The sequence below is a fragment of the Balaenoptera borealis genome (genome assembly GCF_965194805.1).
Source record: "Balaenoptera borealis genome assembly, chromosome: X".
Taxonomy (NCBI): Eukaryota; Metazoa; Chordata; class Mammalia; order Artiodactyla; family Balaenopteridae; genus Balaenoptera; species Balaenoptera borealis.
Genome location: NC_138881.1, coordinates 82687594 through 82700813, shown reverse-complemented (window position 1 = coordinate 82700813; position 13220 = coordinate 82687594). Strand labels below are relative to the sequence as shown.

The 13220-nt window shown below is 36.4% G+C and overlaps 1 protein-coding gene across 7 annotated transcripts in view; it reads right to left on the bottom strand.

The window, feature by feature from the left end:
* Window positions 1-13220, bottom strand: part of DIAPH2 (diaphanous related formin 2) — an 860940-nt gene that overhangs the window by 799313 nt on the left and 48407 nt on the right. For 6 of the 7 annotated variants that reach the window (XM_082377063.1, XM_082377064.1, XM_082377061.1 and 3 more), the window contains exons 2-3: window positions 3939-3971; window positions 1200-1376 (exon numbers count right to left, since the gene is read on the bottom strand). In XM_082377063.1, coding sequence (XP_082233189.1) covers window positions 1200-1376; window positions 3939-3971 — 210 coding nt within the window. The remainder of the gene's footprint in view (window positions 1-1199; window positions 1377-3938; window positions 3972-13220) is intronic. The other variant, XM_082377062.1, reaches the window with a different exon arrangement.

Sequence of the window (13220 nt, the reverse complement as noted above, 5' to 3'; positions counted from 1 at the left end):
GCGATGCCAAGGTTATCAATGTAATAGCTGAAATCACCAAAACGAATAGCAAGGGAAGGGTCAAAAGGATAGCCAGATGCTATCATCATCATGGCTGGTCAGCAGATAATAGACTTTACAAGAGAAAGGGTTGTTGAAAGATGGTTCAAAGAATTTGACATAGAAGGAGCAGCAGGAAAGAGGGTATACCATAGTACTAGGAGGAAGGGCTGAAGAGAGTGGGAATGTTAGGACTTGTGACAAGGGAAAAGCTGGATGCCAGCTCTGGCTAGACAGAGGGAACATTAAAGGAAAAGTTTAAAGATAAAGGGAATTTGTACTCATTCAACAACTTTCAATGACTAGTGGGGTTGGGGGCGGGGTGGTAACAAGATGTTCCATTATGGGCAGAGTAGAAGGGTCTAGATTTCCAGTATTCTTAACCTCTTCTTTTGGTATGGGTAAGGAGACCTTTGAAACTCTTGTGGACCTTAACTCAAAATGAATAGAGATTCACAAAAAAAAACCTGCCATGATAAGTGGGACAGAATTAGAAATTAATGAATCATGAATCAGGATCTCCACTTCTCTGATCAAGCAAACCAATCCAAGATGGCCCAATGCCTCATCTCTCCCCTCTCTTGGTATAAACTGCTGAATAATCAAAATATTATATTTATTATCTAATATAAGAAATAATCTAGATCACAAGCTATAAAATATAAGAAGTGTGCTAGAAAATATAGATGGTATGACTGTTGATAATAGAACAAACTTGGAGGAATTTCTTCTGTCCCCTCTACTGTTTTGTTTTGTTTTGTTTTTTTACACTCTGTCCTCCCAACTCTATTTCATATACCTAACAAGATACTTTATATTGTTTTCAGAAAAGTGGACTTAGGCCTGTTTTGCTTTATAGAAACAGAAACACAAATTAGGTAGTTAAAAAATTGATTCAGTGTGCCACAGACTACTGAATACTAGAGAACAAAAATAAGTAAGACAGCCCCTGCTTTTAGGAGCTCATAGTGGAAGAGACAGACATATTATAGCTCAAAAAGACAGATGCTTTCGAAAACAGTTCTGTTGTATCAACAAGTTTCTGGTCTCTCCTTTATGTGATATAAACACAGTCCATACAAACAGCCCTACTTAAAACCCAGTGCTATTCTGGGCACATGCATTTTAAAATTACAACAAAATCAGGGGATCTAACTTACCATCATTTTTTCAAAGAGATCCAGTACTTCCTTTTCGGACAAATTCAAAGATCGTTCATCATATAATGGCTGAGCCGCTGGAAACTCACTCATCGCAACTTGAGAATCAATAGGATGTTGGATAAGAGGTTTTTCTTTTTTGACAGTAGATTTTCTAAAACTTGTAATTCGGTCACGCTGCAAACAGAAAAAAACAAGAAGCCCTAAGGAGGAGATCAAGAATCACGAACGAACATGAAGAACTGAAACATCAAAATAGCACTTAGGATAATATATATCATTATTGTCTTTTGACAAAATGTTATTTTAAGCAGCAAGCTCCAGTTAGAGATTGTACTATTTTGAAACCTTGAAGTAGCTCTGCAGCCGCAGAAATCTAGGGAGTGAAAAGTATTCCTCAAAAGTAAAACTTAGTCCCTTGTCATTTCTGTTCTGCACAGTAACTAGGTCAGAAAAGTCCGGCCTCAAAGTCGTGTGGTGGTTTGAGAGAGAACGTGTCTTTGGCGGCAACTTTCAAACTATGAGAAAAAAAAAAGAAAGAAAAGAAAAGAACATCCAATTCTAAGGGGGAAATTATAGTAACGTTTCTCTTCTTCAAAGCGCCAAAATAATTGTGACAAGTATCTATGAATACTTTGGCAGTGTAGTAGTAGAATATAATGGTTAAGAGCATGGACTCTGGAGCCAGACTACCTAGATTTGAATCTGCAATTTACTAGGTCAGTTACCCTGTGCAAATTACTTGGTCTCTCTATGACTGTTTCCTCATCTCTAAAATAGGGATAACAAATTAATGTATGCAGGAGGAAGGAAGGAGGGAAGGAAGGAAGGGAGGGAGGGAGGAAGGGGAGACAGAGAAAGCAAGAAAGAAACAGTTATTGTGAGATTTAAATAAGTTATATGTTTAGTGTACTTAGCTACTATTTATTACTATTGTTGTTGTTGTTACTATTACTATTATTATTATTACACACACCTTTTTCTTCCCTAGAAAGTGGGACAAACAAGGAAGCACAACAAAATTAAAAACATTACCTTTTTGTCCTGGAAATATAACATAAACAGAAATATCTTATTCCTACAAATACTACTATGAAGAACTTGCTATTTTATGGATATTGACTTGGAACCATTGATTCCACGTACAATCTCTAATGATTAGCTTGCGATTTCACATAAAGTGAGTTAACGACTCCACTTGCATGTAAACAGGCCATTCTGTTTTAAACCACAGAACACTGGACATCAAAAATTAGTAAGGACCATAAAACTGAACACAACTCAGTTTTATTCTGGTTTCTGTTAGGAAGCACATGCATACTGTCAGCTCACGTTAAACAAGCAGATAATGTTAGATATCAGGACAGTGCCTCGTCACTGCCACGTTACCAAGTCCTTATAAATCACTTCAACAGTACAAAAAGCATCACAAAAGTTCTTACCACAATTATGTCGACTTCTGTTGACCCCCCATTAAAAGAACATACTTTTTATTTCGATTCAAAGAACACTTTTTTTCTAAAAGGTGTACTTTGAAAGAAATATGAGCAGTTTTAAGTAGCTTATTTAGGATTCCAAAAATGATCTTAGTACATGGTTGCTTACAAAGAGATTATGTAAATCATAATATTTTAGAGCTGGGAAGAAACTTGAAAAATCACCTAGGCCGACTCTCTCATTTCGCAGAAAAAGTGACTCGCTAAATTCACGAGTCCCTGGTAGCCCAGTGTTCACATAAAGATTCATTTCTTCGAATCACCTTCTATATTTTCATATTTTCTTTTAAATTTGAATGTCTTTGAGGAAAATTAAGTTAGATTAGATATGTAATATAACTCAAACAACTCAAGAAAAAACATTAAGCAATCCCAAATAAGCTGAGTACATAACCAAGAGTCAAATTTCACTAAAAGATATGGTGGACACAAAAGCATTTAAATATGCAATCGACCATTAAATCAACATATCTTTGTTCCCTTCCCTTCATATCACTTAATATTTACTTTTGCAGTGTTGGCTTTTTTACTGAGTAGCATTATTTACATATATATTTGATCTTCCACTATGCCCTTCACTTCAATCTAGAAAATTGGCTTTTGCTTTCAGCTATATCTTGATAAGAAAATAAAGTTAAGCCACATACTTTCACTTCCTTAAATCATGAACGATATTCTACATTATTTGTAGACAGGTAATTTCACAAAGAAAAAATACTTAAAATACCATATTTTAAAAGTTTAGCTATAAAAGGGCACATTTAAATTTTAAGCCCATAACTTTTAATAAGTTTTACTATGATAGACTCAGATCAAAAATATTTGAGGATTTTAAGTGTAATACCACATTTCTAACATAATGAACTTAACTTCCTTTCCATTTTAAATTAATTTCCTTTACTGTTAATATTAATGCTTAACATATTCAGAGTCAATTTACATGGCTATTGAGAAAGGAAATATTTGTGTTTTCCAGAGTTAGATTTATACAGATTTTTTTAAATTGGCTAAGGTATATATCAGGATGGTAATATCAAAATTATTTTGAGAACACATACAATTGCTTATGTGTATATCAAAAAAAAGAAAAGCCACTCTATTGACAATTCTTCCATCTACTGTACTTTGTAAACATCTAGGCTTTTTATAACTTTACATATATCAATGCTTTAATGTCCACCCACTTTAATAAAAAGGCAACATGCATAAGTAAGGTAATAACATGCTACTAAGTCCACCTTACCACATCATCTGCCAAAGTTTTTATTTGAATGTTCTATTAAAACCAAAAAGGAAAAAAAAAAAAGAAATACCTGTCAGATAAGAGAAATTCATAGATCAAACAAGAAAATAATTGAATGATTCTCATTTTTTATTTTATCAACTATAACTCTTCAAAGAGAATTAGAAACTTTAAATCTATAAACACATTCTTTACAAAAGAAAAAAACAACTTATTAAGGATTAAAAATGAAGGTTTGGTGAAGGGGGTGTCTCTTCGTTTTTGAAGATGACTCCCAAGTTCCCAAAGTCAGATTTGGATCAGACATCACTACCACAGTGCTCAAACGTGAGAACAGATATAAAAAAGTCATAAGCCCTTTCAAGATTTTTCAAAGTTTTAGAATGAATAATCATATTTTTGAGATACATAAAACTTTTAAAAACATGAACAACAGGAAAAATGTCGCATTTAATAGTAATGACATATAATGAAACAGCTCAGTCTAGAACTCAGTTGCATCTGATAGATAATTTAATGAACACCTTATAAATATTCTAGATAACATTGAACTTACTGATTCTGTTAATACATGCCCATTTCTCAAAAACCCCAACACTTCCTTTTTTTTGCATGTGGTTTTCTACTTCTAATGTTGAGAATCATTGGAAATGGTATACTCTAGTTAATAAAATACAGTGGTTAATAAAAACTACCACGTAGAGTACAAACAATACTGGAGTAATAAAGCAATATTAAAGTAAGCAAAGTAACAGTTAACAATTTAGTAATCTTCCAGGATTCAGAAGATACTTCAAGATCTTACAATAACATACAATCAGCATGAAAGCAGTTATTATTATATTATAAATATGTTGAAATATGTTGTAGTGCTAGTTAAGAGATGTGATTAGGAAAGAACCATATTTTTTTAAATCGCCTGTTAGGAACTGAAATTAACCCTTCTGCCACAACCTGTATGTTTATTTCCTACAACAGAAGCTGAATGATGTACATCATGCATGCTCACATCCCTTTTAACTAAGAAAAATATGGTCGTATCACTGGTGGGGAGAATTCCATTAAGAGTTTTAAGTGAGAATTATTTCGTCACAGGATCTCATAAAACTGTCTTCAAATATCACCAGCTAAATGCTGTTAAAGATCATCCTCCCCTCCATCAGTTGGGACAAACATACTATTATATGTGTAGTTCTTTTTCTACTTTTAATCCATCTATTCCCTCAGGGATTTACACTTCTACATCTTTGTACTATGTCTTCATCACATCCTGCTGACACAAACCCCAATCAATCTTTACTGCCTAGAAAAAAGAAAAGAAGGGGGATTACTTATATCAGAACTGAAGCCTTTTTAAGAGAGATCAGTTCACCCTAGGACTATCTCTACCTGGTATTTTCTCTTTAATTTTCCCAGTGGGATACAGAAAACTGTTCTATGCACAGTGACAAGCTTCATGATTTCCTGTCACGTAAAATCAGAGTGAGAAATGTCAAAGTCTCAAAAGTGCCTCAACTACCCTGCTACCATCCAGATATGTACTTGTCCACCTGTGTTATTTATTAGACAGATTATACAGTTCTTCAAGCAACCCCTGCTTTTCTTTTCTTCCCATCCTTTGGGGTTATAAACTCAAGATTGGAAACATATAAATCTTCAAAGTGAATATGTAAATTTGGGGAAAATAAGATTTTAGTCAAATTCTCTAAGTTAAGGTACACATATGTCTCGCATGCCTTAAGTCTGTATCTCAACTGAATATATGTTGATAGTTTAATCATGGGGGACAGAAAAAACAACAACAAAAAAGCATTGCTAGCAATAGTTCCACCTTGTCTTATGGGAAGAGACTTGAGTTTTCTCCTCTTCTCCCACCTCCACTCTCTTCTTTTTTTTTTTTTGAAATTAACATATTTTTTTCCATATTAAATCCCACAGTATGGAGTTAGACACTATTAAATTGGATGAAATTTGAGATAATCTGGTCAAAACCTCTCAATTTACAAATGGTGAAACTGAAGCTTGAAGAGGCTAAGTGACTCGCCCACGGACCACAGATCTGGTTGTCACTAGATACTAACTCTTAGTCAACATATGACCTCTTCAGGTGGTATAATTAAGCTGTAGGATATTAGGGTTGAACTACTGAATTGAAACAGTTCATGGTAACCTCAAATTCACAGATATGCCCCAAGCCCCATCAGTTTCACTTTCCTTTGGGTAACTGCCTTTTGCCATCATTACCAGGGGGTCAAGCATCATCCCGAAGAGCATTCCCCCGGCAACCAAAGTCCTTCCCTAACACGTCTTATGTGTCACCTACTAAATTCATTTTGACCAATATACACTAATGTTCTTCCAGCGGCTGGTTATTCTTCATATACAAACTATATACAAATTTAGATTCTTTGGTCTTTCATAATTCTTCATTCCTAATTATATCTTACTACTGCCACAATTGTAAGAATCAGAGCTGTTCTCTCAGCTCTCTAGGTGGGTAATAGGAGGGAAAATAGAGTAGGAAAAAGCGGGTATATAATTAATAACCCAGTGGAAACACTACATGAGCACCAAGGGTTGTCACAGAGGGTTAGGACAGACTTTCAAAAAAAGGGTCATGTTTATGGTAATGGTACCATCCAATTTTAAGACTTCCGTGTCACCTTGGTCTCCTCCCTCTCCTCATTCCCTACAGCCAAAACAGTTGTCAAGTTCCATGGTGATCTTTCTGCAGTTTCTTCTTCATTCCCGCACAAACCATCCCAGTTTAGAGTCTAATCACTGGCAGTAGCCTCCTAATAATTACCTCTGCCACCATTCTCTCCTCATTGCCAAAGTCATCTTCTTCAAGCAAAGATCTGGTTCAAGTCACCATCACATCACCTCTTCCCTAGATTTCTGTAAGAACCTCCTAACCTATCTCCCTTTTTCCACCTTTACCCTGCTATAGTTCATTCTGAACACATTGAGGAAGTGACAGTATTAAAACCCAAGTCAGTTTGCAGCCAATTAAACCAACCCTGCTCTTTTCCCCGTGGGGGCCAAGTGTGCAATGGCTGCAAGCAGCAGCCTCCTCAGTAATGTATGCAGCCTGTTGCCTGTATGCGTTGCCCTAAGGGACCCTGGAGACAGCCCTTTCCAGCGGGCATTCGTGACCGGCATGCTGCCCCCAATCTAGGCTCCAGACAGGTATACGCGGTGCCTTTGGAAAGCCCCAGGGCACAGTGGCCAGGGTCCACATTGGCCAAGTCATAATGTCCATCCGCACCAAGCTGCAGAGCGAGGAGCACGTGTTTGAGGCCCTGTGCGGGGCCAAGTTCAAGTTCCCTGGCTGCCAGAAGATCCACATCTCCAAGAAGTGGCGATTTACTAAGTTTAATGCAGATGAATTTGAAAACATGGTGGCAGATAAGCGGCTCCTCCCGGATGGCTGTGGGGTGAAATACATCCTTAATCGTGGCCCCCTGGACACATGGCGGGCCCTGCACTCATGAGAGCCTTGAGGATGTCCCCTCCTTACTCACGTGCACCAATAAATCCTACTTTTCTGTCAAAAGAAAAGAAAAGAAAAGAAAAAGCTAAAGAAATCTGAATAAACCATGGACTTTAGTCAGAAAAAAAAAAAAACAAACAAACCCAAGTCAGATCATGTCACTCCTCTGCTCAAAACTTTCCAATGGTGCCCTATTTTCACTCCCAGTGAAAGTCAAAATCGTTACAATAGCCTGCAAGGCCCTATGGAGCTGCATACTCTTCATACTCCTCTGACCTCATCTCCTACTACAGTTCCTTTCATTCACTCAGCTCTAGTCACAGCAACCACCTCACTGTTCCCCAATAAGGCAATAAGCCACATATACTGTCACTTCCCTCTACCTGGAATGCTCTTTTCCGTTATCCATATGCTTTCCTCCATCACTCCTCCCCCTTTCAAGTTCTTGCTCAGGGAGACCTACTCTGTCCATCCTATTTAAATGGAAACACCCACCTCCTCCACACTCTCCTGACCTGCTTTAGCATGCTCTGCTTTCCTTTTTTCAATAAAACTTACCACATTCTCACATACTCTGTAATTTATTTTTGTCTGTTTCTCCCACTAAAAATGTGAGCTCCATGAGAACCAAAGTTTTCATCTGTTTGTTTCAGGGATGTACCCTTAATGCCTAGATCAGTGTTTGGCACACAGAACTCAACAAAAAACTATAAATGACTATTACTTGCCCATCTGTATTCAGTGGCTCCTGATGACCTACAGAATAAAGACTAATACCCTTAATATGGCATTCAAAGCCCTGTATTATTCAGCCCTAGGCTACCTTCTACGTCTTCCCTCAATGATCTGTGTGCTATGGAAAAATGGAAATCCTTTTCCCACCGCATGCCTCATTATGTCCTGTTTGTGCACCCACTCTTCCCTCTACTGGAATGTCAATCCGGCTAGGTACCTTTCTATTTCTAGAGCGTCCCTTGAGTTTAAAGTTTGGTTATTAATAAACCAAATGTGGACCCATGGTCAAAAATGGAGGAGAACTATGCTTTGTTTAGTGTCTTCTTAAAGACTATTTTTTCCTAAAAGGCATCTTTAAGAATGATAGAACACCTTAAGACAAAGAGGAAATTATATTCATGTAAAAAATTATCCCAATTACTTGTAATAGAGAACCATAAAGAAAAACACTGTGCTTATGATTTCTTGATTTACAAGTTTCATTCAACTACAGACTGGATATCCTATAAAACCATGCACATTTGACTGATATGGATATTTTTCTCATAGATTTCCCTCATGGAAAACTCTGCTGTCATAAATATCTTCTTGAGACCATTACTTATAACTCTACAACTTTTCAGAAAAGAGAGACAAATGTAGTCTATTGAAAAGAAAAATCTTTAAGGACATTTGAAGAGTTTGAGTTTAGGAGGGGGCCATTTTTGGCCACTGCACATTAAAAATACATTGAAATTATTGTATAAATTACACTTAAATTATCTGCAATAGAAAATAAATTATTTCTGGCACACAACTGTTTTTATACATTAGTCAAAAAAAGAGAAAGTTACAAAAGGAGAACAATAACAAAAACACCACCAACATGAAAAAAGTTCAGAGAACTGTAAAGAGCTATCTCTTTGACAAGATTCAATCGCAGTCATTTTTATGTGAATTGACCTGTAAAACATTTTTAAATGGTTGTATTAAGGTACAGTCTCATTTATAATGATGTTCTACAGGGACAAGCTCTCAAATTTTATCTGAATGTAATTTATATAGGTGCATGCACCTCTCTCTCTCACACCACTTGCAAGCAGACAATATGGATTTTACTCCTGTGTACAAACTATAGAGCTACTATGGAGTTAAAACAACAACAAAAAATGACCAAAAAAATGTTTATTAGAGTCACACCCCTGAATTAAAAGCACTGACTAAAGTCATTTTAGTAAGTTTTTATTGCAAATCTAATGATAATGGTCATTAGGATGAGGGCATATTACACCAACGAGTATAGTGACCGTATATTTTCATTAAAATCAACTCTAGAAAAGCAATACGCTTGTGAATTAGTCAAGCAATTAGAGTTTATTAAACTTCATTTATGATCAGTTATATTAAGTATAACTTACCACAGTACTCTATGAGTACTGCATAATTATAAAAGTTTCACTCCAGAGTCTCAACCCCTTATGAATAAGAGAAATGGATGATTTACTTATAAACTCTAATGCTGAATTTCTGATTGAAATGCAGGAGCCATTATTGCAAGAAAATTAAGTTTTAATTTTCTCGATCAGGCAGAAATTAACAAAAACAGCAAGATGTAAAGATTCGACTCTCTTATGGCTAATGTTACATGGTAATACAATGTTTTATAAACATCTTGCAATTACTCCAGTACCACAGAAATTGGACAACTGAATTGCATACAATTCAAAAGTCTCACCACCAACTCAAAAACTTGGCCACACTTCTTTGACTTTGACTATTTTCTTCTCTTTTAGAGAAAGTAAGTTGGCCATCACAATAAAGATGAAGGGTCAATTATTTACCCAGCTTAAGTTTCTTAATCTCTAAGTAGGGCAGGGCAATATAATATAGAATAGCATGTTCAATTCAATTGAACAAATATTTGAGCATCTACTATGCACCTGTTCAGTGCTGGGCACTAGGAATACAATCATAAACAAGATAAGCACGCACCTTACAGAAGTTGTAGTCTAGTCAAAGATCAGATGAATGAAAGAACAATCACAACAGAGAAATTCTGAGAGCACTGTTCGGGTGGTACTCTATCATAACCTCCATATACTTTCCAAGTAAGAAGGACCTTTAAGAAAGGCCATCCATCTCAACCACTGATCCAGGGTTTGAAATCTCTAGATGACATCCCTGACCAATACTTATTCAGATCAGCAGCAGTCACAGAAGGAAGTAATTATTCTTTAAAGTGCTGCCTTTCAACTTTTCAGATCCTGGATTCACCCTGAACTTTACAAATCAGTAAGACCAATCAAGACAATTCAAGGCTATTTAACCATCTGGCAACCAAGCTGAATATTCTGTTCAGCCATTCAAATCCCTTTACTATGAAGATTGTTTTAGTTGAGTACCTACCTCTCCGCTGTGTTTGTTTCACCAAAAAAGGTATATATAATCTGATTTTTAGAACTGAGATCAATGTAGATAGAGGTTTGATTCTAAGAAGACAGGAGGAAAAAAAAATCGGCTTTCAAAACCATTGAACTATTACTGCCTGTATTTAAAATTACTCTAAAACATTCTTTCATCTCCTTTCTAACAGTAAGGGGAATTTTCAGACACCCACATGTCCTCTTAGGCACTGCATTCTTCCATCAGTATTAGCACTTCCGAATAGATGATAGATCAGCTGGCAGTGTGCGAGGCACTGGGATTTAAAGAGACATGGCCCTGACCTCAAAGGGCAAAAGCCTAGTAGTTGAGAAGATGAAGTTACAGGCATTAAGCTCCAATTCTCCACCTTACTTTGCTACTGTGAGCATCTCAAACTGTCCATTTCATCATTTTAATAGAGCAATACTTTTCTATACTTTTCTATATTTGTAACCAAAAGGACACCATCTCAGAAGCACTGTCAAATCAAAAGCCTCAAATCTGAACCCACCTGAGCTCTTGGCTATTACAAATCAGAATTCTTTCCACCATTTTTACAACAAGAAAAAAATTCCTTTTGGGATTTGCTTTTCAAGATGCTCTTTCAATATAAAGAACAAAATGTGCATCTACCAGAAATCAAATATGACATCACAGTATAGGGCTTCAGTTTTCTTCATGAAGCAAAAGACCATGTTAGTTCACTGGATAAGTTTCAGAAATCTATCACAACAAGTTCTTCTCGAGCTTAAATTAATTGTCTTGCCACGAACTTCAATATTTAATTGCCAAGAGGGGTGTCTATGATATGGAAATCCAGCAGTCTCTTCTGTGTAACAAGAATGTTCAGTAAGGACTAGGGGTGAAGCGCTCAAGAAACATGTTTTAGAAAACAAATTTATGGTTACCAAAGGGGAAAAGTACGGGGTGGGGGAGATAAATTAGGAGTTTGGGATTAACAAATACAAACTACTATACATAAAATAGATAAGCAACAAGGACCTACTGTACAGCAGAGGGAACTATATTCACTATCTTGTGATAATCTATGCAGGAAAAGAATCTGGAAATGAATACATATATGTATGTATGTATAACTGAATCAGCACAACATTGTAAAGCAACTATACTCCAATAAAAATTAATTAAAAGGAGAGAAAAAAAAACGGAATCACTTTGCTGTACACCAGAAACTAATGCAACACTGTAAATCAACTATACCTCAATCAAAAGAAATTAATAGAGAAATAAACATAAAATTTTTAAAGAAACGTATGTTTGCCACTTAGGTCTTAAAAACCGTTCATGCTAATGAATTAGAGGAAGTCACTTAGTACCTGAATTAATCAGAAACAATTGCACGAATAATCCAGGTTTTTCAAGTAGTAACTTCTTCTGTAGGTACTAAACCATTTCAAATGGGAAAACTGTTGGGACGTGGAAGTTCTTTATAATTCTACGAATAAAAAGCAACAGAAATGAAAAGAAAGCCAGCTTTGCCCAGCACAGTACTTTGTACATAATAGATACTCTTAGATCAATGAGTTAGCCAAGTGGGGCTCTATATTTAATAAATAAATTTTTACCTTCTCTGTTTTAAAAAAAAGACAGATGTCTCCACCAAACATTAATGTTTCAGAACCCATCATAGGCTCAGCACTTTGTGGCAAAGATAAGTTTAAGATGTGATTCTACCCTTAAGGCATTTACAATCTAACCAGGGAGTGAAAACTAACCACAGAGGAGATTCTGAGGTATGTTCCTGCTCCTCCTCCCTGGGCACTATCACATGTCCTGTCTTACTATTTTCATAGCAGAACCACTACCTGAAATTATCTGTTCGCTTACCTATTTACTTACTTATGTTCTAGCTTCTAGAAAACAAGTTCCCTGCTCAAATATTTGGTGAATAAATTAAGTACAATAGGAATTCAGAGAAGAAATAAATATAGCTTCATTAAGAAACTATAAAGAATTGTGCCCTAATTGCTGGGTAGGATTTGAATAGCCAGAAAGAGAGGAAGAAAAGGAAGTGAGACAGGGAGCAGTGTTAACATTTTACTTTAGGGAAGCAGCCTTAGGAAACAAAGGGTTCAAGTTAGAGGGTATTAAATTTCGAACATGTAGGGTGGTGGGGATGAAAAATGTCGCCTGCCATATCAGTAAACAAAGGATATTGCAGCCATCAAGCCCTCAGCCATTGCAGCTGTCCCAGCTGTGCACCCTGACGGGATTCAGAATGGAGAAAAGCAGGTACTGGCCCTAGGTTGTTAAGGTGCATACCAAAGGAATGATTTCAATGAGCCCAGACTCTTGCATCTTCCCATACCTAGAGGAGCGCCAAATTCATTAACTTGAGATATCAGATTTTCTTTAATTCACAGTAATCTTTTGATGTTCCGACTACCTGTTTTTGTTGCAAAAACTCCTACATATCCTGGCTCCTCCCTTACCTCTTTGGAGCACTCCCTCAGAGCGATCTGAGAGTCTGTCTTCCGGGCTTAAGTCCTTAGAAAATCTGCCCAATAGAACATAATTCTCAACTTTTAGGTTGTACATTTTTTTCAGTTGACAGTGGGGACAGATTAGAGACAGTCTTGAAAACCACAAGGAGTAGTCTAGACTATGTCTGACAACCATCGAGGGTCCTT